General features: G+C 49.8%; 11 protein-coding genes across 11 annotated transcripts; 6 read left to right on the top strand and 5 right to left on the bottom strand.

The window, feature by feature from the left end:
* Positions 1-374: 374 nt before the first annotated feature.
* Z518_10478 (uncharacterized protein) lies at positions 375-4,328 on the bottom strand (the record flags this gene model as incomplete). The annotated part of the gene is made up of 1 exon (XM_013412021.1): positions 375-4,328. The coding sequence occupies one exon, from the start codon at positions 4,326-4,328 to the stop codon at positions 375-377; it is 3,954 nt and encodes a 1,317-aa protein (XP_013267475.1).
* Positions 4,329-5,930: 1,602 nt separating this feature from the next.
* Positions 5,931-6,683, bottom strand: Z518_10479 (uncharacterized protein; the record flags this gene model as incomplete). Its single annotated transcript, XM_013412022.1, has 1 exon — positions 5,931-6,683. One exon carries the CDS (start codon positions 6,681-6,683, stop codon positions 5,931-5,933), a length of 753 nt encoding a protein of 250 aa, XP_013267476.1.
* A 300-nt stretch (positions 6,684-6,983) lies between these two features.
* On the top strand, positions 6,984-7,831 carry Z518_10480 (uncharacterized protein; the record flags this gene model as incomplete). Its single annotated transcript, XM_013412023.1, has 2 exons — positions 6,984-7,096; positions 7,150-7,831. The coding sequence occupies 2 exons, from the start codon at positions 6,984-6,986 to the stop codon at positions 7,829-7,831; spliced, it is 795 nt and encodes a 264-aa protein (XP_013267477.1).
* A 248-nt stretch (positions 7,832-8,079) lies between these two features.
* Z518_10481 (pre-rRNA-processing protein PNO1) lies at positions 8,080-8,865 on the bottom strand (the record flags this gene model as incomplete). Its single annotated transcript, XM_013412024.1, has 1 exon — positions 8,080-8,865. The coding sequence occupies one exon, from the start codon at positions 8,863-8,865 to the stop codon at positions 8,080-8,082; it is 786 nt and encodes a 261-aa protein (XP_013267478.1).
* Positions 8,866-9,154: 289 nt separating this feature from the next.
* Z518_10482 (uncharacterized protein) lies at positions 9,155-11,323 on the top strand (the record flags this gene model as incomplete). The annotated part of the gene is made up of 1 exon (XM_013412025.1): positions 9,155-11,323. One exon carries the CDS (start codon positions 9,155-9,157, stop codon positions 11,321-11,323), a length of 2,169 nt encoding a protein of 722 aa, XP_013267479.1.
* Positions 11,324-13,354: 2,031 nt separating this feature from the next.
* Z518_10483 (uncharacterized protein) lies at positions 13,355-16,459 on the bottom strand (the record flags this gene model as incomplete). Its single annotated transcript, XM_013412026.1, has 1 exon — positions 13,355-16,459. One exon carries the CDS (start codon positions 16,457-16,459, stop codon positions 13,355-13,357), a length of 3,105 nt encoding a protein of 1,034 aa, XP_013267480.1.
* A 635-nt stretch (positions 16,460-17,094) lies between these two features.
* On the top strand, positions 17,095-18,561 carry Z518_10484 (uncharacterized protein; the record flags this gene model as incomplete). Its single annotated transcript, XM_013412027.1, has 3 exons — positions 17,095-17,723; positions 17,774-18,017; positions 18,085-18,561. The coding sequence occupies 3 exons, from the start codon at positions 17,095-17,097 to the stop codon at positions 18,559-18,561; spliced, it is 1,350 nt and encodes a 449-aa protein (XP_013267481.1).
* A 277-nt stretch (positions 18,562-18,838) lies between these two features.
* Positions 18,839-19,942, bottom strand: Z518_10485 (uncharacterized protein; the record flags this gene model as incomplete). Its single annotated transcript, XM_013412028.1, has 2 exons — positions 18,839-19,714; positions 19,766-19,942. 2 exons carry the CDS (start codon positions 19,940-19,942, stop codon positions 18,839-18,841), a joined length of 1,053 nt encoding a protein of 350 aa, XP_013267482.1.
* Positions 19,943-20,711: 769 nt separating this feature from the next.
* On the top strand, positions 20,712-23,215 carry Z518_10486 (uncharacterized protein; the record flags this gene model as incomplete). The annotated part of the gene is made up of 3 exons (XM_013412029.1): positions 20,712-20,886; positions 20,937-21,255; positions 21,310-23,215. 3 exons carry the CDS (start codon positions 20,712-20,714, stop codon positions 23,213-23,215), a joined length of 2,400 nt encoding a protein of 799 aa, XP_013267483.1.
* A 688-nt stretch (positions 23,216-23,903) lies between these two features.
* Positions 23,904-25,427, top strand: Z518_10487 (uncharacterized protein; the record flags this gene model as incomplete). The annotated part of the gene is made up of 1 exon (XM_013412030.1): positions 23,904-25,427. One exon carries the CDS (start codon positions 23,904-23,906, stop codon positions 25,425-25,427), a length of 1,524 nt encoding a protein of 507 aa, XP_013267484.1.
* A 131-nt stretch (positions 25,428-25,558) lies between these two features.
* Positions 25,559-26,360, top strand: Z518_10488 (uncharacterized protein; the record flags this gene model as incomplete). Its single annotated transcript, XM_013412031.1, has 3 exons — positions 25,559-25,580; positions 25,628-25,707; positions 25,758-26,360. 3 exons carry the CDS (start codon positions 25,559-25,561, stop codon positions 26,358-26,360), a joined length of 705 nt encoding a protein of 234 aa, XP_013267485.1.
* Between the last annotated feature and the right edge of the window lie 358 nt (positions 26,361-26,718).

Genomic DNA, 26,718 nt, shown 5'->3' on the forward strand with positions numbered 1-26,718 from the left:
AGGGGAAATTCTAGGTTGGGGTTGATGGATTCAATTCACTCCAATGTCATTCCTCCACGTCGTCCTTCATTATCCTTCCATCCTAGTTCCACCGACCAGGTATCATAGCTTCCATCTCCCCATCCAAATCCTCATTCATGCCGTCATCGGCATGCCCAATTCGAGTGAACCAAGCTCTCATTAATGATTGACATAAAAAGGACCAGTCCTTTTCAACTGTAGGAACAAGTACAAAAGCGAGATCGCTCAAATGCTGGTCTGGAAAACAGAACAAAACTCAACCCGCCGGCAAAATGGGGTATTTCGAAGCGAAAACGAGTAAAAAGGAAAAAAGAAGCAACGGTTTGACATGACGAAGCTGGTGGCAACATGGTTTACATGAACAGCAAGGAACTCTCGCGTCGTTTGGCCTTGGCGCTGGGTGCGTTCTCGGGAGTGAGCATGTTGTTCACCCCTCCGTATTTGTTGCCTCCATGTGGAGGCTGTGGTGGTGGGTACCGTGGTTGCATTGGCATCTCCTGGGGTATTGAAACATAGCTTCTAGTCTCGTATGAAGGCTGGAGGGGTGCAAACCCGAAGTCGTTGGTAGGATCTAGATGATATTCCGATGACCTTGCGTTTCCTTGAGAGCCTCCTGTCATCGTTGCGTTCTGGGTAAAATCGTTTTGATTATATGCCGGTGTTGGCAAGTCAGAGAACATTTGTCGTCGAGGCGATCGGATGTCTTCTGGAGTCAAGGCACCGTCACGATCAATTTCTGTCGATCGAACAGATTCTCCATTGGCAGGGTTGTCAAAAATAGCCTCAAAGTCCGTCAGGAACATGGCAAACACAGGTGCTGGAATGTTGAGGGTTGGTGAGAACACGATCCCGACGTTCTTCACACTCATCTTGTTTCGGTCCGAGTTCTGCACCACCTCAAGTAAATATGATGAGAGTGTCCGTAGTAGAGAGAAGTTAACAGCCGGCAGCTGATGGACTAGGGCGTTGAAAGTCGCGATCTTCTGCGACTTGTCGCTTACTTCTAGCACCTTCAGGAATTCCAAGTGCAGTTCTCGGGTTAGAATCGTCGACGGTAGTTCTCGAAGATACGTCTTGAAGAGAGATGCTACCGCATGGACATCATAGTCCTCCTCATCCGCAAGCAGATCCACATCTCCTTCCGTGTTGAAGCGATCTTTGAGAAATCGGATGACGATATTCGACCCGCTAAGGCGGAATAATCCTTCTTCGTTGGCCGCATTCTTGGCTCGAAGAAACTCGATGCAGCGATATACCACGGCAGGAAGATAGACGTCCACATCCAGTGGGGAATAATATTCAACTGCTTCCTGGAGCTGCATGCCGAAGACGGGCCGCACATGACCGCCTCGGTGAGCGTTCACCTCGGGTCGCTTTGGTGGTGCTGGTTGAGCCGGAGCCAACTGCTCATAGGATGGCTTCTTGAAGTGGAAGAGATTGCGTTTCTTTTGCTCGCGCTCTTTGCTGCCGCTCTGACCAGCCGGTTTGTTACCCCACAGTCCAGCATCCGAGATGACAGTCCCATTCATAGGACCAGAGATGTTGAAGGATTTGGCGGTCGGAGCTGGTTCTTGTGCGAATTCAGGAGTATGAGTGGATGCGTTGGAAGGCGAGGGCGTGCCGCTGTGAGACTGGTGGAATTGAGGACTTCCGGTCGACTTCGACTCTCCATCCTCAGGGCCCATTCTTTGAGCTTTGACGTCCTTAGTGTGTGTGGGCACTCCAGCGCCGTATTGCGCCTTGGGTTCCGGAGGTCGCTCATCGATATAATGGAGCAGTGTCTCCACCCACTCGTCGCGTTCTGCGTCGCTTTCCGCGCAGAGAACATGACGGACGTGACTATTCATATCCTTTCGCTTGGGTTCTAGAATGAGAAACGCATGGCGATACTGATTTTCCGAGTCAACCTCCGCGTGTGATGTAGGATCGGACTGAGTTTGTCGACCAATCCTTGCATTCAGCAGCTTGATTGTTCCGAGGTGTGCACCACCCGGAGCTTCGAAATATCTGAGCTCTGGACTGTCCAAGACAAAGTATCTCGATTTCCAGCCACCAAAGTTCTTGCCTTTCTTCGTCAAGTAGCCCGATTTCGTGGGGCTGCCTCCGCTTGGTAAGTTCTGAACTGGTTTTGAATGAGCGTCTTCACCCGCTGGGGGAGGAAGACGCAGTTGAGGATCCATGACATCCGTGGACAAAAATCGACATATAATCGCCGCGGCTTGTTCGTCCATGGGAGTATCCAGAAGCTCTTCAAAATATGCATCTATGGAAGTTCGTCGCGCATCGACCGTGGCCGGGGAATGACCGGAGAAAAGCTTGCGATCTGGAAGCTTCGGAAGCTCTGCGCACCGAGGACGGAGTTGTTGCTCGAGGGTTGGAAGTGAAGAAGGAATCTTTTCGACGCGCCATAGTTCCGATGCCGTTGCACGCTCGAAAACAGACAGGCTGAAGACCGCATTCTCTTCCGGTGCCTTCAAGCCCAGTATGCTATTTCTTGACGGTCGCAGGCGTGACGACGCAACCTTCACTTGAATAGAAGGAAGAGCATTCGGGGGAAGTAAGAGGTCAGGCCAGGTGGGACTGACCAGGCCACGGTTCACTGGCGGAATTTCACCAGGGCTCAGAGGAGACTCATAGTTGAGACCACGATCTGAATCGGTAGCGACCGTGTTGGTGTTCATCTTGGCCAGGGGTGAGGGACCGATCTTCTTCTGAGCATCCGGAGCAGGCGCTTGCTGACCGGGCGTGGTAGGCATGGGCAGAGGTTGTTTTGGTGCTCGCGGAGAAAGAGGGAAATTTCCGCCTGGCGCACGTGGGGACATAGGAAGTGAAGTTCCCATGAAGTTATTGGCTATCGGACGAGGACTCAGAGGCAGACCAGGGCTCCGAAAAGGGAGTGACAGCTGAGCCGATGATCCCATCGAGTTCGTAGAAGCTGGGGACAGGTGATCTTGAGCTTTCACTTGCGTGTGGGACGGGGACAAAGCCTGGGCGGGCTCAACCGAAGGTTGAGGCATTTGCTCCAAAGCTTCCCCAGGTGTCTCAGTTTTGTTCTTTTTCTCCTTTTTGGATCGACTTCTGGCCTCTTGCTCCCTCAAGGCCAGTAGTTCACGATCACGGTCATCTTCTTCTCGAGTCTTTCGTCGTCCACGCTCCATAGGCTGTCTGTCTTCATCTTCGTCTGCATCGCTCACTACCATCTCCGCCGCAACCAGGGTCTGATTTGCGGGCAAATCGTCCTTGGTCTGACGAAGGTCAAGAGGCCTAGGTGGGGCTTTCCTTGAGGCCTGGAAAGACTTGGGCGGTTTCTCTGAGAGGGGAGTCGGTTCTGTCACTGCAAAGCTGGGTTGTGCCAGCTGGGTTGATATACTCTGCATACGTGATGCCTGCTGCAAATGAAGTGGCGGTGGCATCATCATAGGGTCAATAGGTGAGCTCTGTGTCTGAGGGTTGGGGCTTTTGCTTGGTGTCGGTTGTTCAACCCTCAACCTCAGATCCGACCCGGCTATAGACTCATTTTCCCTCGAAGCAACAGAGACGTCTCCATCAGACTGGGGCGAGTGACCATCTTCCACACGAAGGCGGTCCGCCGGGACGGCCGAAGGCTGAGTCTGCAATTCTTTGACTTTCTTCCTATATCGGTCCCTCTCTTTGGTCGCTCGTTCCAAATCCTTGTTTAGCCCTAACAGAAGCGCCCGCTGCTTATCTACAAGCTTCCAGAGCTGGGCGTTCTGAGCTGCCGCATGGCTCTTGTCCTTGAGAAGATGCTGTATAAGATTCTCGGCAGAACCGGCTGTCACAATGAGATTCTGAACTTCTTCTCGACTCGGATCCCTAACTTCCCCCGGTTGCTTCTGTCCATGCGACCCATTGGAGATGTTGGAAATGGCGGAATCGATCGATGACGTCCGCGGCATATTGTTGGGCGGATGAACGCTCGCCGAACACGACGTGTAGGACTTGGGAGACTCGGAAAGGGGGTTCGGTGGTTGTCCAGGATGTGTATTATCTGTTGGTACAGTGGCGGAACCCTTTTCAAACTCATTAGATATGGATCTGGTCCCATTCAAATTATTATTCTCGGTGGTCCTCCCACGCTGGCCCAGAGCAGATTTGGAGCTGGACAAAGAGCTCAAATAGTCTCGAGGGATTAGATTGTGGTTCAGGACCGACTGGACAGGTTTTCGAGAACCAAAAATGTGTGCATGAGCATCGGCCAGCGAGGAAGACGAAACATCGGCGTCTGTTTGGGTCAAACGAGTCTGGGGAGACAGAGGGGCGGTGGTGTCGCTGGTCGGCTGTGACATTTCGAGCACCGATTAGGCCGCATGAGGAACAGATTCGGAGGTCAAGCCATTCTTGGTACATGTAGCAAGGGGAGAACACTTGGACGCCGCTGACAGGCCAGCTGTACAAGCGGTGGTAGGTTAGTAGAAGAAAGCTCAACTAATAGTCTAACGACGATTGTGTCGAAGTTTTTGCTCGTGCTACTGGGAGAAGGACGAGTGAGAGAGGGAGAAGAAGGCCAGCCTCAGTTGGTGGCCGTAAGCGCCGGGAGACGTTCTGAAGGGTGATGATTGGGCACAGACTCTGAGAAGGGGATAGGGAGGCTGCAGGGAGGTTTCCTCGATTCGAGAAGACCCCCCACAAAAGTTTGGACAACGACGAAAACACAGAGATGGACGCCAGATGGAGCAATTCCTCACAGATCCTAACAGATCACACGGACCTTTGGTACACACTTCGTATCTCACGAGGGTCCCTTGGCCTGCTGGTTTCCACAATCTTGACGCGCAGTCTCTTCTCAACCAAGCCAGTCATTCATGCAGGATTCAGACAAGCATCCTAAGGTACAATGCCGGTGATCACTGATACCTCCACCAGCTTTTGTGGAGTCTGGAGGATATCTGTTCCTACGATAGCAGAGTTCCTTGACCAAGATTCCTGAGGATCAAATTCTGAAGAGCGTTCAGCTTTCGCATTCTGCGACTTTACTAACCTGCATCCTTCAGCCCAAAACATTTGCCCGATGCATGAAACAAAAGTGCCCGGCGCTGCTTCGGTTCGGAGTCCTCACAAGGGTGTTAGAGCAGCTAGAGCCACACCTAACGTGTGCCTAACGTATGCCTAACGCACACCGTCCGGAGTTGTATCCATCTTTACTGGCCCAAGCTTGTCGTCAACGTCGATCAGAATCTGGGCCCTCAAAATCCGAGAAAGCGAAGCGAGGGCTGCGAGAGGCGCACGGGTCGGAGGTCAGGGCGTTTGTAGTGATTTGATCACTGGTCGCTGGTGCCGGTGTCGATGTCTCCTTTCCCCTGCTGCGATAACTTGAAATCCATTTTCCTTCCCAGCCCTCCAGTTCGAACCGGTGCTTGGGTCGTTTCAGCTGCAGGAACCCGTCCCTCCCAGTCCTTCCGTATGATTGGCCTTAGGGTCAACCCAATCACGGCGCCTGTCAGGGATTCTTGGTGCTTGATGAACTTTCTTTTACACCGACCTTCTACGCTGCAGCCATTCACAGTCTGCAACCAAGGGTGTTCTTCAGGAAGTCCCTGTCATTCTACCCATCTTTTGATATGTGCCCATAATTTCAAAGCCATGAGCTGGCACCATACATCATGTACAAAGCAAATGTTTTTTTCTTTAACCTAAACCAACCCCCCTCCCTTCTACATACGAGTTGAGGCGTATGACTTTCTGGCCTTGTCAAATCTGGCCTATTTCTGAACATGTGCACCATACTGACACATCAAATATTTGTGGATCGGCTCAGCAATTTTCGTATTACGAAACCTTATGACAGGTTGCCTTGAGACTTTCCTTACTCGGCATTGATAGGATCCGACGCAACGGTCTTCCCCCCCATATTTCGTTAGATGTGATGAGATCGAGCTCATCATCACACCTCAAGGTCGCTTTCGTTTGTTTGCCATTCCTGGGGTCGAATCCCTGCTGGTACTCCCTGACGTTCCGCCAGAGGTGAATTCAATGGTTCTCTTTCCCGAAGCCGAGAGATTTCTCTTCGTTGACAATTCACTCTCTCGGAGAGTCTGCTGGCTCCTTAGAAGTTCTTCCTTATAGGCAGATGGAGGGAAGCTGGAAGGGTCCCAAACTTCCAAAGGAAGCGAAGTCCGGTACTGGTCGTTTCCGTCCAACCCTGCACGAACCATCATCATGGACAGCAAGCTGGGGTTTCGAAAGGTCGACTTAATTGCAAGGTCATTGTTGAAATGCACTCCCTGAGCCTTGAGGTCAAGGAACCTTTTGAATTTGGCATTCAACGTTGGGTCGGGCGAATCTGGAGGAGATGGCGGGATCGAGGTCATCGGATGGGAGGCTTGCGTAAGATAGCGAACCGCTTCTCGTTCAGACATTGATTCTAGGGCCGCGGATGAAGGGCCTTGCTCCTGATGGTCGTCCATTCGATCGGGCATCGTAGGACCTATTAGGGGCTTGACGCACCCATCTTCAGTGCGCATGTGCTCCTCTCCGCCAGACTCAGGCAAGGACGCCGCCTCGACAGTGCCATTCTTACCATTGGCATTAGATGCCGGCCCAGACAATTTCTCATTTGATTTTGATATGGTGGTCGAACGAGCCTCCGTCTTGGAAGGCTCATCTTCTTCGCTGCTACTCCCATAGCCAACGAGACCACCCATGTCGAGTGAGGAGTAATGACACAGCGCAAGTCTGAAAGCTCAACCAGCAAAGAAAGTTCGGACAGAAGCAGAGAACACACAAGACAGAATGGAATGATTCTCTTTACGATGAATCTGATCGAGCCCATGTGCTCTTGGCTCTCAAAGAATGATTTGCGGCTGCGCAATTAATGCACCGACGTATTAGATGCAGGCGGAGAGGGTGTTGCGTATTTCGCGAGGCTCATCCAACTTGAAAACCCGTCCATTTCGGTTTCTGAATTTTATTCACACAACTCAACTCCTCTTCTCTCGTGAGCAATGTCATCCCTCCTGAATACCGGGCCAATGCCCTCAGATCAACCTGGCTTTTCATTTTCCCACACCGCCGTTCCCAGAGAAGCCTCAGGCGCTAAACAACGTGCCTTCAACCCGTAGGTTTGAATGCGCCCTGGTTACCGTCCAGCGGACCATTAATTCGTATTAGGTACACAGATAACGGCGGCTCGACGCTGGGAATAACGGGTGCAGACTTTGCCATTCTAGCTGGCGACACGCGATCCACGTCAGGTTACAACATCAACACTCGATATGCCCCCAAGCTCTTCCGCATCGGTGATGATGGTGATTCCTCCTCACGCATCGTCTTGTCCGTCGTTGGATTCGCAGCAGATGGAAATGCTCTGAAGGAACGGCTAGATGCCGTTGTCAAAATGTACAAATACCAACATGGCAAGCCCATGAGCGTCAAGGCCTGCGCACAACGATTGTCAACGATCCTCTACCAGAAGCGTTTCTTCCCATACTATGTACACGCGATTCTGGGCGGACTAGACGAGGATGGAAAGGGGGCTCTGTACAGCTATGATCCTGTGGGCAGTTACGAGCGTGAACAATGCCGCGCAGCTGGCGCAGCCGCCAGCTTGATCATGCCATTCTTGGACAATCAGGTCAACTACAAGAATCAGTACATTCCGGCTTCAGGAATAGGACATGAACTGCAGCAGAGACCTACTGAAAGTCTACCGAAGGATGTTGTCATCGGCTTGGTCAAGGATGCTTTCACCAGTGCAACGGAGAGACATATTGAGGTTGGCGATGGACTACAAATGTTAATCATCACGAAGGATGGGATCGAAGAGACATATACACCACTGAAAAGAGATTAGAGGCATCGTGGGGACTTTCTGGTTGCTGCGGCGTTGTGTCTGTATGCATAGCTCGGCGAATGGAATCCAGCCAAAATTTGACGCCATAAGGCAACGACTCGACCTGTTCTTGTTCTGCGATGTTCTCTCCTAATACCCTTTCTTTCCCTCCCCAGTCCAATAATGAACCAAGTCCGCTCCATAACGCCGACATGCATTTTCGTACACTTCCATCATGCTTCGTAAAGTTGAATTGTATTGTTGAATATTCAGAATCTCTCCTTCATCCGGCTGGCGACTGTTCTCAAATTGCCATATACTTTACCGGGGGGAGCACCAAGGATCAAACTGACCACGGCCTCTCGTGCTATCCTAATGTTTTGGAATCCTCCCAGAATGTGGATCTTGCTGTCCGCCAACACCACTCTCGTCTTACTAGTATTTTCAATCGCAAATTTTGTCTTCCCATCCTTCCCCGCTATCCGACCAATCGCACGGCTCAGATGCTCGCCCTGGAGTGTTTTGACGTCCTTGATTTCGAACGTTTCGATGTAGAGATCATCCAGTCGTAATAATGCAATGGCATCATCCACGTCGAAGCCGAGCGTAAACGCCTTGACAAAATCTTCGCCCTTTTGCAATGCACCCGCGTCCGTCGTGAATTTCGAGGTCCGAAGTTCAACGGCTTTGGATTTGATATTCATTCGTACTTGTAGTTTCAGGTGTTCGACAAGGGGAGGGTAAATCTTTGTCCAGTTCATTTTTAACGGCGACATGCGGTGTGGAGGAATAGGGACTTTCCGAGACTGTATTCGAACAGAGTTTGGCGAGCCAAGAGGTGAAGATGCCGGTGCGAATCGAGGTCTGCCTTCTTCGTCTATTTGCATGTCTGTCTCTTCCGAAATTTCGGTCATATTTGGAAGTGTTGCGTCTTGCGGCGCGGTGACAATATCGACATCAAGATTCTTATCAGGCCAAATTGATAGAGGGATATTCTGGGCTTCAGTGTCTGCGAGCGCCTCTGGGGCCCGCTGCAGGGCTGTCGGAGCAGGCATACTCGGTGTCTGAGTTCAATCTCGAACGACAAGCAAAATCGATTGTCGTCGGAAGACTGATGCCGCAGTCAAGAACTGGCGTAGTTCGGGTTTCAGTTGAGTTTGTGTTCAAGAAATCTTTCTTTTTCTCCGCATCCAAAATTGTGGGCAGCTTTGTGGGCCGGTTTTTAGCTTGCATCATCTTGCACATGCGCTTCTACCTTGCTCCACCACCTTCAACGACTTCCATCCATTATTCCTGTTCGGTCCGACGCCCTACCAATCTATCGAACAGCATGATAGTCCAATCATGACGGACGTCCTCGTCCGAGGCATAGGAGATGTCTCGAAGATCGCAGCTCTGGTACCACGGACTACTCGAGTAACGCAAAGGCTTCCAGCACGTTCCAATCGAAGCTTCAAATATCACCTTCCAAGACGGATATCGACTATATGTCGTTCCAATGATGCTTCTATTGAGATAAGAGAGCCTGGAGGACGGTTTTCGCTTCAACAATCATACCGAGACAAATTTAGGTATGGAAACCTTGAAGGGCCGTGGTTGGTACCGATAGTATCCAGACTCAGTCGCTTCGCGTTACGCAATGGGTCCTTATTCAATCTAGGCTCCTTGGGCCCTCGGTCAAACCGAAACGATGGCACACTCACCCGGATCGGGGTGCTACCCCAGGTGCAGTCTAGAGGCTTCCATAATACACCCAGACGGACAGAGAATCAAGAGCCGAAAAGAGAAGAAATTGAGAAACAAGATGACAAAGAGAGTGCAACCAAATCGCAGACCTCGCAGCAAATACCACCTAGATCTGGCGCAGGACAAAATCGGTCTCATCATGAACATTTCTATGACAGGCTTCAAATGCCACAATTTCATCGTCCGACCAAGGAAGAACTTTTGGCAGCTGCAACAGGATTCTGGTCTCGACTCAAGGTCCACTTTAAGTGGCTAACTATTAAAAGCACCCGACCCTTCAATATGGATGAAATCGTCGGTTTTATCTCGTGGATTGCGCTTGGCCATGTCATTTGGATTGTTATTGGAACTACGACTTTTGTGTCTCTTGCAATATTGGCCATCAACACTGTGTTTGCACAAGAAACTCTGGCCGGTTGGATCGGGAATTATTTAACAAAATCATCTGGTCTGCAGGTTGTGTTTGAGTCTGCCATTGTACCCAAATGGGGTGATGGCGTCATCACGTTCAAGAATGTATTCGTCTCAAGACGCCCAGGCCAGAACAAATCTCGTGTCACCAAGGGATCACCAGAAGCAGCCGCGCAGGCTTCTTCGGCGGAAGATCCTGTTCCTCCAGAGGAGCAGAATTATACGCAATTTGACATCACCATTGGGGAGATCAACGTCACTTTATCGTTCAGCAAATGGTGGAATTCGAAAGGCCCCCTGCAGAACGTGGAGGTTAAGCACGTCAGAGGCGTCGTGGATCGGACTCATGTTTTCTGGACAGGAGAAGAAGTTGATCCCAAATCATATCGACACGAGCACAACCCTGGAGACTTCGAAATCGAATCCTTTAAAATTGAAGACCTCCTCGTCACGGTTCTTCAACCCGCAGGATTCAGACCGTTTCCCGTTAGCATATATAGTGCAGATTTGCCCCGACTACGGAAGCAATGGCTATTCTACGACCTCCTCTGTGCTAATAGCATGACCGGCGAGTACGACAGGTCTCTTTTTACGATCCACCCCCGCCAAACACACTCATACACAGGTGCCCAACTCAACGATCCTAACGATCCCTCCGATGATCCGTGGAAGAAGCAGTCCCGAATTCGCATCGATAGCTTGAATATCGATCATTTGAATCGGGGAGCGGTGGGACCATTGTCCTGGATTCATGAAGGCAATGTTGACATCGTTGCTGATATCATGATTCCAAGTGACAGCGACGAGTCCGTCATGAAAGTCATGACTGATTTCTATGAACGAATGGAGGCCACCCTCACATCAAAGAAGCACCTCGAACAGGTCCGGGGAGATTCGTCCGATCCTGAATCAAACGACGTCGTTGCTTCGCCAGAGTCCCCACTCGCAAAAGATGAAGACAAAAAATACCTAGTCATGGATCTCCGGATCCACCTCAACGATGTCCGCGCCGTTGTCCCCATCTTCACTCGCGACCTATCATACATCAACAACGCGCTCATTCGGCCGATCGTCGCCTACATTAATTCACGCCGCACATTCATCCCGATCAACTGCCGTGTGGTTAAACGCTTGTCGGATTTTGATGGAAGCTGGACCGTCTTCGATTCCGGCCTCATGGACGATTTGTCTGCGGAAGTATACGATGCATTTGCGAGAGATGTCACAGACGAACAAGCGAGATCGAGACGCTTCAAAAAAGTCGGATTGTGGAGTTTACAAATTGCCGTGCAGGCCATCTTCTTGGTAAGTGGATCACTTGCTCTTTGTAACGTCCATTTATCTGTTCGTCTGTAGTGTACCGGCCCCATGCTAACATTTGTGACTTACAGGGAATGGCAGGCAACATTGCTTAATAGCCGGAAACGACATTTACGAAAACATCTTCTCTCTTAAAACCCCACTAACTGAAAGAATTCATGGTTTGTAACAAAAGTGATGCAGATCTGCCATACTGCAGGATTGGAAAAGGAGTTTCAATGGTCTGGGAAACTTACGAGAATACGGCGTTTTAACTGTAATTCATTAAATATCATCACTCAGTTAGTCTTGGTGATGATTATCAAGTTGTATTGAAAGTCATAGTACCAGGACACGAAGTGCTCGAACATCGCCATACCTGGACCTAATTTATCCTGCTCTTCCACCAGTTACCTGTACTTCGTAAACGGTATTCTGGCCCGATGATGGAATTCGGACTTCCCTCAAGAACGCACCCTGTTCCCGAACATCCTTGAGCCGGTGCAAATTTATTAGCTAATCTAGGAAAGAAGACCTTGACTGCTTTGCTCGAAAGAAACCAAGCTCCTCCTTTCCCCGAAAGATTCCCTCTCTCCCGTCCCGTATCCGAACTTCAGTAGGGTCAGTCCTGGGTCTGGGGTTTCCTTGCCCGTTCTTTCCTGAGCTTAGAAATTTCAATATCATTCCACCATTCGAGCAAGGAGACGCGTTGGGAACGGTAGGGAAGCATCCTTATCCCAACTGAGTCCATTTTTGATTTCCTCTACTGCAAGGTTTGACAGTGTCTCAATTTTGTGTTTGTCTGCGATCGGATACATCTTGCACGTATGGCTTCCGGGATCCTCGAACATGAGCGCTGAAGAATCTGCCGGGCCTTGTTGCATGATCACCTGGAGTCGAGATCTGCGGGTTCCCCTTCGCCAGTTAGGTCCAGATACTCTCCCGTGTAGCACCAGAGGTTGAGATACGCAATGATCATGGGGTCGCCATCTTCTAGCGTTGTGCTTCCTGTCTCACAACTCGTCAATATCGTTGAACACATTAGACCATAATGGAACTCAGGCCGAACGAACCTGAACCTCCGAGTTACACATCTTCCGGAAGAACTTCGACGAAGCAGAAAGTGACACAGCTGTGGACTTTACAGCTAAAGTCGCCAACGGTAGTGGTGACATCGGGAGGGGCCTCTTTCTCCAAAAGCGGGTTTGACGCTGTCTGCTCGTTAGAGATATGAGATGACAAGGGAAAAGGTGCAGAGTTACGTTCTCAAATCGCTCTTTTCGATTCCCATTGTGCTCAGATTGACTCTGGACGCGGAGTTATCTGTGTATGTCCTATGAGAATGGCTCTTGAATCGATGCTGTTGAAGTGAGAGATGCCAGATAAGAGATAGCCAAGCATGAGAAGAGAAGATGAAAATAGATGAGTGGAGAAAACCGTCAGAAGAGATATCAAATTGGGCTGGGAGTGAATAAGTGATAGTTGACAGTATCATGCAAAGGTATTCACGGATCGCCATGAGGAGGGTGTTTCACCCGGATGCTGGGACAGATGTCCATGTAGTCACCGCATCGAAGTATGTTAAAATAGTCAGCCAAGTCGTCATGCCGCAGAGGTTAGATGGAAGGAGTTAGCAGGAATGAGAAAGTGACCATCCGGTCGGTTAGTGGTCGGGATTGGGATAAATGAAGGGTTTGAGAGTACTAGTGCGAACAATGTGCGCACACCTCTAGTCTGCTGTTCCTCAATCTCAAAGAACAGCAGGTCTGAAATAGGTCTGCCGTGAACTAGCAGTTGCCCTCTAGGCAAACATCATCCGGAAGGAGCTTGCCAGGAAGGATCCTCACTAGCTTTTTGATTTCGCGCTGGAAATGCTCTATGGCATTGACTTGTGATCTCCGACCATGGCAGAGTTTTGGTCGCAGACGCTTGTACTGTTCGAGTCGCGCTGTTGAGGGTCAAGTAGGAGGGCCGAGATGACTGAACTTGATCGGTTCGGGTGATATTAAATATATTTTGGGTATCTTTTGCTGAGGGGAGTGTAATGTACAGACCAATATGCGGCACTTGTAGAAGGGCTGGCATATCTTAGGCAGACATTTTTAAACTTTTCATTTGCCACTTTTCTGGATCTTGTCCGATCCAGGTTTTCTTTTCTCCAAGAACGCACACTGATTTCAGCTCGGCAGGTAGGTCAACCAGGTATTTTTGCGCGACATTTTGGACATCAGCCTTCGTGACGTCCAGTAATCCTTCGCGCATCCTTTGATCCATATCTTCGGTTATTCCGTACATGAATTCTTTGCTCGCTTCGCTGCTAACGCTTCTCGGTGCATCGATGCCCTGAAAGATGCTCAGCTTGCTCTCCTCAAGTTCACGACTGCTCCAATCTTTGTCTCGAGCATAGACGCCAGCCCGCTGAAAGACATTGAGAGAATTGCGAGGATTGGGGTCGCGATAAGAGGACATGGTGAAAAGGCTGCTGATAGGACTGGCACTGGCTGACGCTCCATAAGCTCCACCCTTTTCTCTGACTTCTGGGTGTAGGAAATTATGGACAAGAAGCTGACCAAGTACTGTGAGTGGTGCCTTGTCTGGAGAAGAATATGGTACGGTCTGTAGACAAGTTCCAGTATAGGAAACTTGGAAGGGTAAATCGAAGAAGGCACGTCGCGACAGAGAAGACCCAGCAATCGTATCGGACGCGGTGGAGCCAGAGATTGTCGGGTCACCCTTGGGCAACTTTTCGAGAAATTCTTCGATCAGCTGTTGATTCGTAGGGACTGAATCAGGTTCGCAGACAATGCGCATCGATAGATTGGAAGAGTTGGAGATGGCGATTGACTGGATCTTTCGTAGCTTCCGAATGACTTCCTGAAGACTTTGAGGATCACGTCGAGCGGCATCGAGTATCCTGGCTGTGGACTCTATTTGGGTGAGGCCAGATAATTGATCTTGGATCCTGCCTCTCCTCGTCAATGCAGCAGAAGCACTTGTAACGGCAAAATGATGCCCACTCTCAGCAACAGAGTCTAAGGCACCCGATGTTTTGGCTTCAAGCAGCTCCTGAATTGCAGAGACAGCCTTTGGATCCGAGAAATCAATCTCCGTCAGCAGGGAACGGATGAGATCGAACATGGCTGGAACATTTCGGTCCAGAGCATATCCATCAATGAGGAAACCCTCGTGGAATTCATCTAGACTCCATGGTTCAGGTGCAGCAAACGTAGAGATAGATATGCCACCGGTCTTCAGGAGGATTTCAGCTTCGATATCCCCGACAGATTTTGTCTTCGTACCCAAACGCATCAGAGAGTCGGTGAAAAGAGGCATCAAAAGTCTGAGTTCTTCAGGAAGATCTTTTAGCAGGTGTTTTGCCTGGAAGTAAGTGATTCCATTTGTCGAGGTCTCCCGCCACAGGCAATTCACATCACCAATTTGGGAATAGTATCGTGGTTTTCTCTCCATCTCTCGAGCAATGTCGTTAACGCGAAGAGTGGGAAGGGTGTCTAGGTTCTCGTACTGCGCCGTCTCTTGTTCTTCAAGCAGCTCAAGTTCTTGCCGACCAAGTTCGGAAATGGCGGCTTCAGGGGAACTGGCACTCTTCTTGAATTCTTCCAGGATGTTCTGCCGCCGCCGCTCTTCTCGAGCTTCCAAATCTGATCCATATGACTCCGACGGCTTCATGGTGAATTGCATGCATTTGTCGTTCATGATGTACTTTTGAACGAGGTTTTCCAGGTATTTCTCCTCTTTCAAATGTTGCTTGAAGGCGTCGATTATGTCGTTCCAGGCCAGACCATCCACCGGATTAACACCATTGAACCATCCAGCGAGGGATTTCTCCAACAACCCTATACCAAAGTTTGCGGTTTTATGCTTTAGAGCAAGCTCCAACTGATGCATATAACCTTCAATTTTGTGGGGCAAGAAGGCCTCATGGGCCTTTTCTCGCAATATCGTTTGAATTGTGCCTTTCAAAGCAGGAATATCTTCCGCCCTCATACCATCTAAGCCAATCGAGAACATTCCTACCCGGGCCGAACTATCGTAGCCAGAATTTGGGCTGAAGTTTGTCCCTAACGAGGATTCGATCAATCCCTGGTAGAGGGGAGAGCCATACCCATTCATCAACAGAGACATCATGATACTGACAGAAAATGTCTCCACAAGATCTGAGGAAGGACACCCCATCCAAGTGATAGAAGACTTAAACTGTCGATCTGGAGGCTGCATCGTGTCAATGGGCCCCCCCACTTCAAAAGAAAGTGGCCCGATAGATAAGTCAATCGGGTACCTGGGCTCGGAATCAGGAGATCCCTTCTCAAATTTTGATATCGTTTCGTCCACAATTTGGAGTTGCTCAGCCAGACTCAAACTGCCGTAGGAAAAGATCTTTGCATTACTAGGATGGTAATGTTGGCGAGAAAAGTCGACGAGTTGTTCATGTGTCAGTCCAGTCATCACCTCTGGGTCTCCCCCGGAATTATGTAGAGACGGGAAGAGGTGTTCTCTAAACCTAATATAGAACAGATAGCTCGCGTCGGACAGCTGGCCTTTCATCTCATTGTACACCACTCCTTTGAACTTGATGTTGTCCTCCGTTGCCACCTCTCGTGGATCTTCAGGTCCCAGCCGCCATCCCTCTTGCAAGAAATCCGAACGCTTGAGCAAGGGATGAAGGGTTGCATCAAGATAGACGGACGACAAATTTCGGAAATCTTGTGGATTGGTGGTTGCAAAAGGATAAGAGGTATAGTCTGCAGACGTAAAGGCATTCATGAAATTCGCAAGGGATCTAGGCATCATCTTGAAGAATGGATCTCGTACTGGGTACTTCTCGCTTCCGCATAGAGTGACATGTTCTAGAATGTGCGGTAGGCCCGTTCTATCCTCAGGATTGGTCTTGAAGTTGATGGCGAAGACATTGTTCTTGTCATCCCGGGCCACATGCAAGTATTCCGCCCCCGTCTTGTCATGCTCCAATCTCAAAGCTGTCAAATGCAATTCAGGAACGTGCTTGATCTGTTTTAACGTGAATCCATGAATTGCCTTCCCGGGCTTTGGATAGGCCTCCACATCTGTGATCGACGCATATCCTCTTTGGGGCCACGATGTCAAGGATGCTAGGAGTTTGGAGCTGCGGGTTCTGGCGTAACGATGAAGGCCAGGTCGGAGGCCATGCCGAAGCATGACAGTGTCGAAAGAATTCCGGCTTCGAGTTAGGGATCGGTCGTCCTGGGAGTTTCTTTCGTCCCCACGGCTAGTTCACTACCAAAAGCATCAGAGAAATGCGATGGCGTGTTAGGAAATGTAACTGACGAAATTAAACCCACAAACTTCTTAGATTCTCAGGTCACGTGTGCTCATCTCTGATCCCACCTTTGGATATCATTCAATTCAAAACATCCTGTTCATTCCCGCACAGTAAAGACAGACACTCAAATTCTTTCTTTTTCATTGTGGAGTAAAACTTCCAACATTCTCGCATCGCGGGCTGGTCTTCAGGTACTGATCCATCCAATTCTTGCGCATCGGTAGAAAGTGCTCGGCCGTGGACAAGATCTGCACATCTTCTTCGACCCAATCTCCCACCTTTGGTCACCTAGAACTCGCACAACACATACGGTAGTCCATTCACTACTTCTTCGGGCACCTTTGGACATTGTTCACGTCACCCTGCATTAGGCGCAACCTCGTTTCATGGTGGTCCCTCTCAGATGTTCTTGACGCCCAGCACAAACCCGGGCAAGAGTTTTGAGCATAGTTTCTGGTGGTGACAAAAGACTTGGAGGACAAAGACATACCCATCTGGCATCAAATTCCATATGGCGACTACTGCGCAAAGTCCGACTTCGCAAACCACAAATGGCGATGCGCAAGAGCTACCCCCACCTGCCCCAGCGACAAAGAAAGGCAAAGCAAAGAAAGACAAGCAATTGAGTGCAGAAGAGAATGCGAGGTTGGTTCAGGCGCGGTTGTCGCAGTTGGAGCAAGAAAAAGCGGGTGAAAAAAATCAACAAGCGGAGGTGGATCGTGAAGTTAAGAAGGCCACACGAGACCTCCATGAACTGATGAACAGCGTCGAAGGACCCCTCAGCCGACTTGATTTTGTGCAAAAGAAGTACGAGGAGCTATTGACGGAAATGAAAAAGCTGGAGCGTGATTATGCGAAGAACAAGAAGCGCGCCGACCAATTGCAGAAGGAGCAGGAGAAGTCCAAGTCGGAACACAACAAAACCACGACGATGAAGGATAAACTTGAAAAGTTGTGTCGAGAACTGACAAAGGAAAACAAGAAATTGAAGGACGAAAATAAGAAATTGGAAGTGACCGAGAAACAAGCACGGGAGACCATCAACGAGCGACTCGATCAAATGCTTTATGACGTTCAAGAAGTCATGAATTCCAAGACTACCACCCATTCCGAAAATCTCCATCTGGATCTCGACGAGCTGTACGTACAATCCGTGGTCGCGTTGAAAGTGTGACTGACTTTCCATCCAGATTCAAGACACGATGCAAAGTCCTAGCAGATCAAGCCGAGATTCGAGAGATGCACTTCAAAGCAATACTTCGCCATAAAGATGCGGAAATTGCTCATCTACAAGCCAAACACGAAGTAGAGCGGAGAAGGGCAGACGCAGAAGCCACCCGCTGCCGAACACTTACGAATCAAGTCTCTACCTTCTCTCACACAGAAGCAGAATTGCGAAGTCAGCTCAACATCTACGTCGAGAAATTCAAACAGGTAAGTCTCACTCTTCTCCCTCTTCTATTTTATCGATACGATCGCTGAAATGTTGCTCACAACGCAGCAGGTGGAAGATACCCTCAATAACAGCAACGAACTGTTCCTCACTTTTCGCAAGGAAATGGAAGAGATGTCTAAGAAGACTAAGAGACTTGAAAAGGAAAATCTCACCCTTACGCGAAAGCATGATCAGACAAATCGGAACATCATAGAAATGGCCGAGGAGCGAACTCGAGATAAGGAAGATCTCGAGCGCCTTAGGAAGCAGGAGCAACAGATGCGGAACATTATCAAGACAATGCAGGAGCAAGGCCGTGGTGGGCCGATTCAACAGGAGCTCGTGGACGGAGAGGGGACCGAGAGCGATTATGACGAGGAGTACGAAGACGATGAAGAGGATGATGATGCCAGCTACGAAGCGGAAGAGGAGTTGGCGGCGGAGATCGCGAAACCTGTCTTTGGACCTGTGCCTCCACCGGAAATGCTCAACAAAGCCAATGGCCAGAAAACCCCGGCCGTCGTTAATGGCATCAAGCATTAGCATGAACGGGGAACCCAAAAAGGATTGGCTATTGGCTTGGTGGCTTGTTGGCATTGTCACATTGTCTCGTGTGAATATGTTAGATATCGCCCAGGACATGACAAGGCCATTCATTCGTATGGCGAGTTGTGATTCAGAGTACATAATCCAATTCAGAGCTCCGCCTGTATGCGTGTTACCATTCCTCAGGAAAGATTTCCTTTCTTACAAATTCTCTGAAAAACCCAGCAATTGCGCCCCGGCAATAGCCCATCAGATTCGCATTTTTTTTTTCCAATCACAGTTTACTTCTAGGTCCCTCGATATATGTACTGGCCAACTTCAGCATCTCGACCGCCTGTCTTACCATATCCTCCACGATGTCTTTCGCAGGTTTAATATCCTTGATGATAGCAGCGACTTGACCCATGAGGAACGGCATATCAACGTCCGCCTCCTGTTCTAGATCATAGGCCATGGGCACAATACCCTTTTCCGTCAACTCCCTGATCCGCTCGGGCTGGCTCTCCCATTTCTGGAGGTACTCATTCATCCGTGCGCGGAGGGGGCGGCCGGAGACGACCAGCGTGCGGATGGTGTCTGTAAAGTCGGCACTGACGACGGCTTCCTTGTGCATTCTGCTGGCACCGCTCTCTTCGGCGGCGACGAAGCGTGTGCCGACCCAGACGCCCACAGCGCCTTGCATCAGACTGCTCGCGAGGCTGCGGCCGTCGTAGATACCGCCCGCGGCCACTACCAGCGCCGGTTCCCCTGTCAGCGGGCTCTTGTACTTCTTCGCCACATCCACGACAGCTGGGATCAAGATGCTGTTTGCGATGTCACCGGTATGACCGCCCCCTTCTGTTCCCTGGGCACAGACGATGTCGACGCCAGCCTTAAGGGCTTTCTCCGCGTGTTTCGGCGCTCCCACCATGTTCATAACCAGGATGCCCGCTTCGTGGAGGCGTCTGATAGTGCGTGCGGGAGGGACACCGACTGCGCTGACGAAGATCTTTGCACCGTTCTTGATGGTCACTTCGATAAGCTCGTCGAGTTGGCCGTGGGTATAGTCATGGTTGGTCTTTCGCGCACTTCCACCGACTTGTGGTAGGGCCAGGTCGACACCGAATGGTAGGGATTTATCGGTGAGATTGGCCTTTAGATCATCAATGATCTGAGAGCGTCAGTCGTCGCATGGCAGCGTGTATAGCATGAAGCAAATTACCTCTTGTAGTTGTCCCGGAGTATATCCCAGCCCTCCAATAGTTCCAATACCTCCGGCATTCGAAACTGCAGCAGCCAATGGACCGCCTGATGTACGTGCCATACCGGCCAGCATTATGGGGTATTTAATGCCCAAGAGCTTGGTCAAGGGTGTGTTGAGAGCGGGCGGAGACGACATCTTGGTGGGTTGTGAGCAAAAACACCTCAAAGAACAGTTCTCTAGCCGAAGTGAAGCTGTGTGACAAGAGGTAAGCATATCGGAGAGCGATCCATTAGAGAAGGACTTGTATATCAGCAGAAGTGTGGGGGTCGGTAGTATCTTGTCCACGAACCGAGGCTGGTTCGAAGCCAATACGCACGACTCCTCTTACCGCCAGAAAAAGTAATAAGCATCGAAAAGGGCATGGTCATGGGAATGTATTAATTTGAGGATCTGGGAGGGAGCTGGAGTCCCAGCAGGGCCCATCGCTTTGCTCTCCCTCAAGATGCTGGCAGATCGTGAAGGTATCCGTCTTGGTTGCCGAATTGATGAAAATGAGCTTGGCAAGTCACGTGCATGAACACTGGAGTCACGCCGCTTTAAGTCTTGTTGCTAGTGCCCAGATTTGACTCATCAACTAGGCTGAGCTAGTCCACACACGGCAAGGCGTCCCATTTAGTCACGTGATAAAAATATCAATACGTTGTTTTAGGGGTCAACGTCACGTGCTGACCTACCATATCGTTAGGGCAGCGTCTCACTGAATATCGGACTTCATACTTTGACGGCGTAGGCAGCAACTGAGCCTTTGGGGGCTGAAGTGTTTCACGACGCAAATATCGCTGCCTGGTACAATTGAGATAATGTCCTCGTCGACCCGAATTCTGATACTCATCGATAGCTGTATTGAAAACCTGCACTACTGCAACAACCGACTTATAAACCGGGCTGGGCAGAAACCTCTAATATGAACCCTGCGAAACCTTTCCCCAACCCTGTTCACGAGTCAGCACATGCACAGCGTAATGGTCTTGTTATTGTATCTCACTACTGTCCTGAACGACCGTACGTTGAACTTGGAGTGCCAACTAGCATCCGCGAGGTTCACAAAATTATCTTCAAGACAGTGTCTCATGATCAAGGTGCCGTGACCCCGAATAAGCCTGAGAACTATTCACTGACCGTCCCGAAGGATATAGCAATGACGATGCGACTCTGAGGGGGACGTACGAGCAGAGCTTCACCTGGTTTGAAGCTTCAGTCATCACGCCCTCCGCTCGTGATCGTGTACCTCGTCGCCACCTCCAGAGCAACTTGCATGCAATCAGTGATTTCCGAGAACATGAGATTTGTTGGAACTTGGAAGAGGCTGAAGTGTCGTTGAAACGATGGCTGAGGGCGATTAAGCCGGGCGACACCGTGCAAATTGTCCCTAAAGCTCGCCATCAAGCATGGCGCAATTATGTCGCAGCGGCATCAATTACGGTGTTCGGTTTAGGTGGAGAGCAAGTGTAGAATTCCTACCTCAATCGGCGGGTCGTTTCTATTGCTAATCACTCCGTCAGAGGGCATCCATCACCCTCAGCACCCGACCTTAATATCTACCGCCCATTGACAAGGGCCAAGGAAATCCGGTTAGTCAGCTTGCAGTCTGGAAACACGGATCATCAAGTCCACTGTATCCTTGAGCATGCCGAGCTGGGTGACGATGTTCAAGAGCCCTACGAATGCATGTCGTACTGCTGGGGCGATCGAGGAGACCCAAAAGTTGTTCGCCTGTCCTGCTGTCCAGAGGGAGAGAGCAAACCGGTCGAATCTCTGGTCCCAATCACGTCGAATCTCCATGATGCTCTTCTCCGTCTGCGACATCCCTCTAAGCCCCGAAAGATATGGATCGATGCGATAAGTATAAACCAGTCGGACCCTCACGAGTGTTCACTACAAGTTGCATTGATGCGGGAAATATATTCTCAAGCAGAGGACGTTATTGTCTGGCTGGGCGAACGTAATGACGGCAACGACGGGTGCCTTGCTGATGCCGAGATGATCGCGGAACGATATTTGCAACGTTCTGACCTCGATCAATCCACTACGAAGCTGCATAGTCCTCTCCTAGACAATGGCAGCTATCATGTCGACAATCCTTTATTCCGAAACGACTACTTTCGCCGGGCTTGGGTCCTCCAAGAGGTTTTCAACGCCAGACATGTCTCAGTGCTGTATGGTGGCACGCTTATGTCCTGGGCTAGGATTTTGCGGCTCAACGAGTGTATTACTCGCTCAACCGTCTACTCAAACCCAATTGCCAAAAATACAATGCCTCCGCTCTTTTCAGAGCTGTTCACGCCACACTCATTGAGAAAATCTGTCAAAAACACAGCGTATCTGCAGGAGTACTCGCGACAGACAACCAAAATGGGTATCTTGGATGTGGTTCTTGAAGGCCTCGATCTAGAAACGACCGATCCTCGGGACAAGATTTTTGCCTTACTAAGTTTTGGTCAGGAGACATGGGATTTCAGTTGCCACGGTGCTGAGATCCGACCGGATTATACTAAGACACCAGCGAGAGTGTTCGCCGACTTCACTCGTTGGTGGATCAGAACACACAAATCATTACGAATTCTATCAACTATACATTTATCCCGAGGGAGGACTTGGGTTAACCTGTCGCCTTCGTCGGCTTTGAACGGTTCTAATGACCGCCCGAGCTGGTCATTTTGGCATACTGGCAGAAGTGTATGGGCGCAAGGGACTTTAGGGTTGAGCGCTGAGTCTCCGTATCGTGTTGCAGGGAACACCGATCCTGTCATTGAGGAGACGGTTGACCCCATGGTCCTAGGAGTCAGGGGTCGCCAGATTGGTGTCATTTCCAAAATCCGTCCCTACCCATACTATCCTATCTATGTTTCCATGCATGTCGGCGACAATCCTGCTCAACGCCGTTACCAGGATCTGCACGAAGCCTATGTTCACCTGTTCGACCCTCTTAGCTGGAGAGGAACTTGGACCTCCAGAGTCCAGAGAGGCGATGTCCAGAAACTTCGACAGCCATATGACCAAACAGAGACCTTCCAGAAGAACATGGATCATTTGGCTACACACGCCAGTCTTGATCCCGAGAAAGAGAATCATCTTATTCGTGATATCCTACAAGATCCACAGAATACGTTGGTAGGATGCCATGCACCTTGTTTCATACAAACCTCGGCCGGGGACGAAGGGCTTTGCCCTGCTGCAGCGAGACCCGGCGATGTTATTGTGGCCTTGTATGGAAGTCGTGTGCCATACATTCTTCGGCCACTGCCTCAAGAGAGCTCTCACACGGACGACGCTGGCGCAACCATACACCTGTCGTACCAGCTAGTCGGCGAGTGCTATCTAGAGAACTATATGTATGGCAAGGCTGTGAAGGAAGACGACAATGGTGAGCAGCAAGGGTGTCCAGAGAAGACATTCTATTTGATTTGAAGCCTTCGGCATGTCCCCGCTACTATGATCTGGGGCGTCATTGAGCTCTCACTAGAATCTTAACTCGAAATCGACGGGGTGACGGAATGAATGTAACCGGCTCTCGTCAACGACTCGGCTCAGGAGGAGCTGCGACGCTTTCGTTTAAGGGATGTTGGCACGGCGCAACGCTTCGATGTTAATTCTACCAAGATGGGATGGGAAGCGGCTTCCAATTGGGATAGCTTTACACTCAGCATGTGGATTTTCTCCGAGAAGGCTTCAAGAAGGCTAGTTTGTGGATTTCCGGTGGGCATAGGCGCGATTTTGGTCAGAACTTCAGCCCCAAAAAGGGGCTCTAGAAGTCTAGAGCGTGATTTGAAAAAGTACAGTGATGGATGGGTCTGCTCTGTGCAAAAGTATGCCTTGGATATCTAAGTATCCAAGTTTAACGAGGCTAAGCTAAACTTCAGAGGACTAATATCTTCGCTGCTTTAGTAGGATTCACCACGTGCGGAGCAAGACGGCCTTCCGATAAATAGGCGGCACTGCATCTAACTTTAAATAGGGTCATTACACTTTCGAATGACGCGCTAACGCGACCTGGTCGCGTCACTCCCCCCATTTTCCGCATTTTCATCGAAAGAATGAAAAGCGGGTAGCAGACAAACGCAACCTCACCATCCTCTTTTAGAGCGAGGCTCTCAACATGGCACCGATTCAAGGACTGCTCCGTCCCTGGCAGAAGGAAGAGAAATTTGACCAGAAAAACAGAGCTCCTACCACCTACAATCCGTTATATTCCTATCGATTGCCTCGAGGAGAAAACAAACACTACCTGCAACAATATGGCGACACGTATTTCTTACGACTTGCGAAGTTGAAGCCTGTGGTTGAAAAGATCGCGGTAGAAGATTGGAAGGATTTCGAGATCGCGGGAGAAAAAGCAAAAAGGGTGGACAGAGTTCTAGATGTCCGACAGGGTCAACTATGTTGGGTTGTCGGGACCATCTATATGGACATGCCATTGAAACCAAACATTCTGGACGACATAGCCAAGGAGAACTGGATCGCGGGACCACCAGCACGACACTCATACTTTTCTGCAGAGAGAGAGACCCAAGTTATGTTGGAGGACGAATCTGGGAGACTTCGACTTACCGGAACAATGTTGAAGAACAGCTTGCTGGTCACTGGCATTATCGTTGCCGTTCTCGGAACTGAGAATGCCCACGGAGACTTCGAGGTACTTGACATACACATTCCAGGACTACCACGACAGCCGAAGAGATGGGAATGCGATGAAGAGGAGGAGAAAATGGACGTCGGTCAACCAAAGAAAATGATTGCTCTCGTTAGCGGCCTTGACATTTCCGGCTCCGATGCAGATACGCTGAGCCTCTCCCTTTTGACTGAATTCCTCCTCGGTGAAGCGTTGGATGACGACAACCGAGACAAAGCCAGCACGATTTCTCGCCTAATTATTGCGGGAAATTCCATCGCCTCAGATCTGCTCCCCAACCATCAAACCTCCATTGAGGATGGGAAGAAGCCCGGAAACCGAAAATATGGCTACGACGCCTCGTCTTACAATGCGATACCGACGACTCTTCTCGACCAATTTCTCGCAGAACTTCTTCCAAGCATTCCCATTACCATCTTAGCCGGTGAACAAGACCCAGCAAATGCTACCTTGCCTCAACAACCTATCCATCCTGCAATGTTCCCACATGCCCGAGCCTACGCGTCGGCAAATGTCGAAAACCCTGAAGAAGACGAACCAGGCTGGCTTGATAGCGTTACCAATCCCTGGGATGGAGACGTAGATGGTTGGCGATTCATGGGAAACAGTGGTCAACCAATTAACGATATCCTCAACTACGTCGACCTGGGTGATCCTGATGGGAAAGATGCAGATGGAAGGTTGGAAATCATGGCCAGCATGCTCAGGTGGCGATGCGGTGCACCGACAGCCCCAGATACGTTATGGTGTTACCCATTCCAGGAAAAGGATCAATTTCTTATCGAGCAGTGTCCCCACGTCTTCTTTGTGGGAAATCAACCAAAGTTTGGCACGACCGTCATCGATGGCCCCGGCGAGCAACAAGTTCGACTCATCACCATCCCATGCTTCCATGAGACTGGTGAACTTGTGTTGGTGGATGCAGAGACGCTGGAGGTCGAAGTGGTCAAATTCGACGTTCATAACTCCTCCCCACTCAACGGACCTTGATGTGAGCGGCAAGACAGAAAGAAGTCTCGGAAATATTTCCGCCCGTTTTTCTCCTTTTCTCCCTTTTTCTCTGGCTGAAATCGATTCCAACAACTGACATCTACATGACACCGTGATGAATACGCCGAAACATGCGAATAAACGAGCACACTTGTCGGTCCGAATCTCTCTTTAATCCCCCTGACGTCTAACTTTGCCAGGGGTTTCTACGAAGAAAGTGCTCTTGGCGCCTTATTCAGCACATCATGTTCCAAAATATCATGAATGGATGAAAGACCCGGTACGAAACAAACCTCAGGAAAATCTTTTCCATGAATCTTATTCTTTAAGGAAATCCAAGAAGCCACCGCGTCGGAACCTCTCACCCTCGATGAAGAATATGCCATGCAACGAAGCTGGCGAACCGACGCAGATAAATTGACGTTCATCATATGCCGGCCTCATGATAGTTTGAAAGAAACGCGCGATGGACGCTTTGACCTGGACTCGATGATCGGAGATGTCAACCTCTTCATCTCCACCACGGAAGACGGCTGCGATACTCAAATTGTGATCGGCGAGCTGGAACTCATGATTGCCGAACACGGCGAGCAAAACAAGGGATACGGCCGAGCCGCTTTACTTGCCTTTATGAACTTCATCATCCGACATGAACCTGATCTTTTGGCGGAATATCACGCTCCTCAATCATTGGGTACGAACATGCAACCAACGGCATTCGACCACTTTGCCGTAAAAATCGGCGCAACCAATAGTCGCAGCATCGCCCTGTTCGAGAGCCTGGGATTCAACAAGACAAGTACCTTGCCCTCTTACTTTGGCGAGTATGAACTGCGTCTAGACAAGGACGGAATGCGCGCCTTTATTGATGGAGATTTTCCTGCGAGAAATCCTTTGGATGGATACAGAGAACTTAGCTATTCTTGTTCATGACCCGGGAGAAGATAAAGACATAGATCTAGCATCAATAGACAAGGCCAAGACCGGGGGACTGTTATTTCAAACCATTTGCTCGAGATTACTTTGATGTATGTGTTTTTATGCTGCACTGTCTCGAATACCACGCCCTGGATCTAACCAACTTATTTTTTTTTTTTTTTTTTTTTTTTTTTTTTTTTTTTGGTCGTGCTTGTCGCCTCTCCACGTACAGTGAGGTTTCTCGTTTCTGCTGGTTCTAGCTCGAGCAATGTGACAATCCTGCTCCCCTACTTTGCACTCCTTTCTTGATCTTCCGTTGGTTCTGGATGAACTCGAAACAGGGAACCCTTTCGACAGTGCAGATGATCTCTTG

The sequence above is a fragment of the Rhinocladiella mackenziei genome (genome assembly GCF_000835555.1).
Source record: "Rhinocladiella mackenziei CBS 650.93 unplaced genomic scaffold supercont1.9, whole genome shotgun sequence".
NCBI lineage: Eukaryota > Fungi > Ascomycota > Eurotiomycetes > Chaetothyriales > Herpotrichiellaceae > Rhinocladiella > Rhinocladiella mackenziei.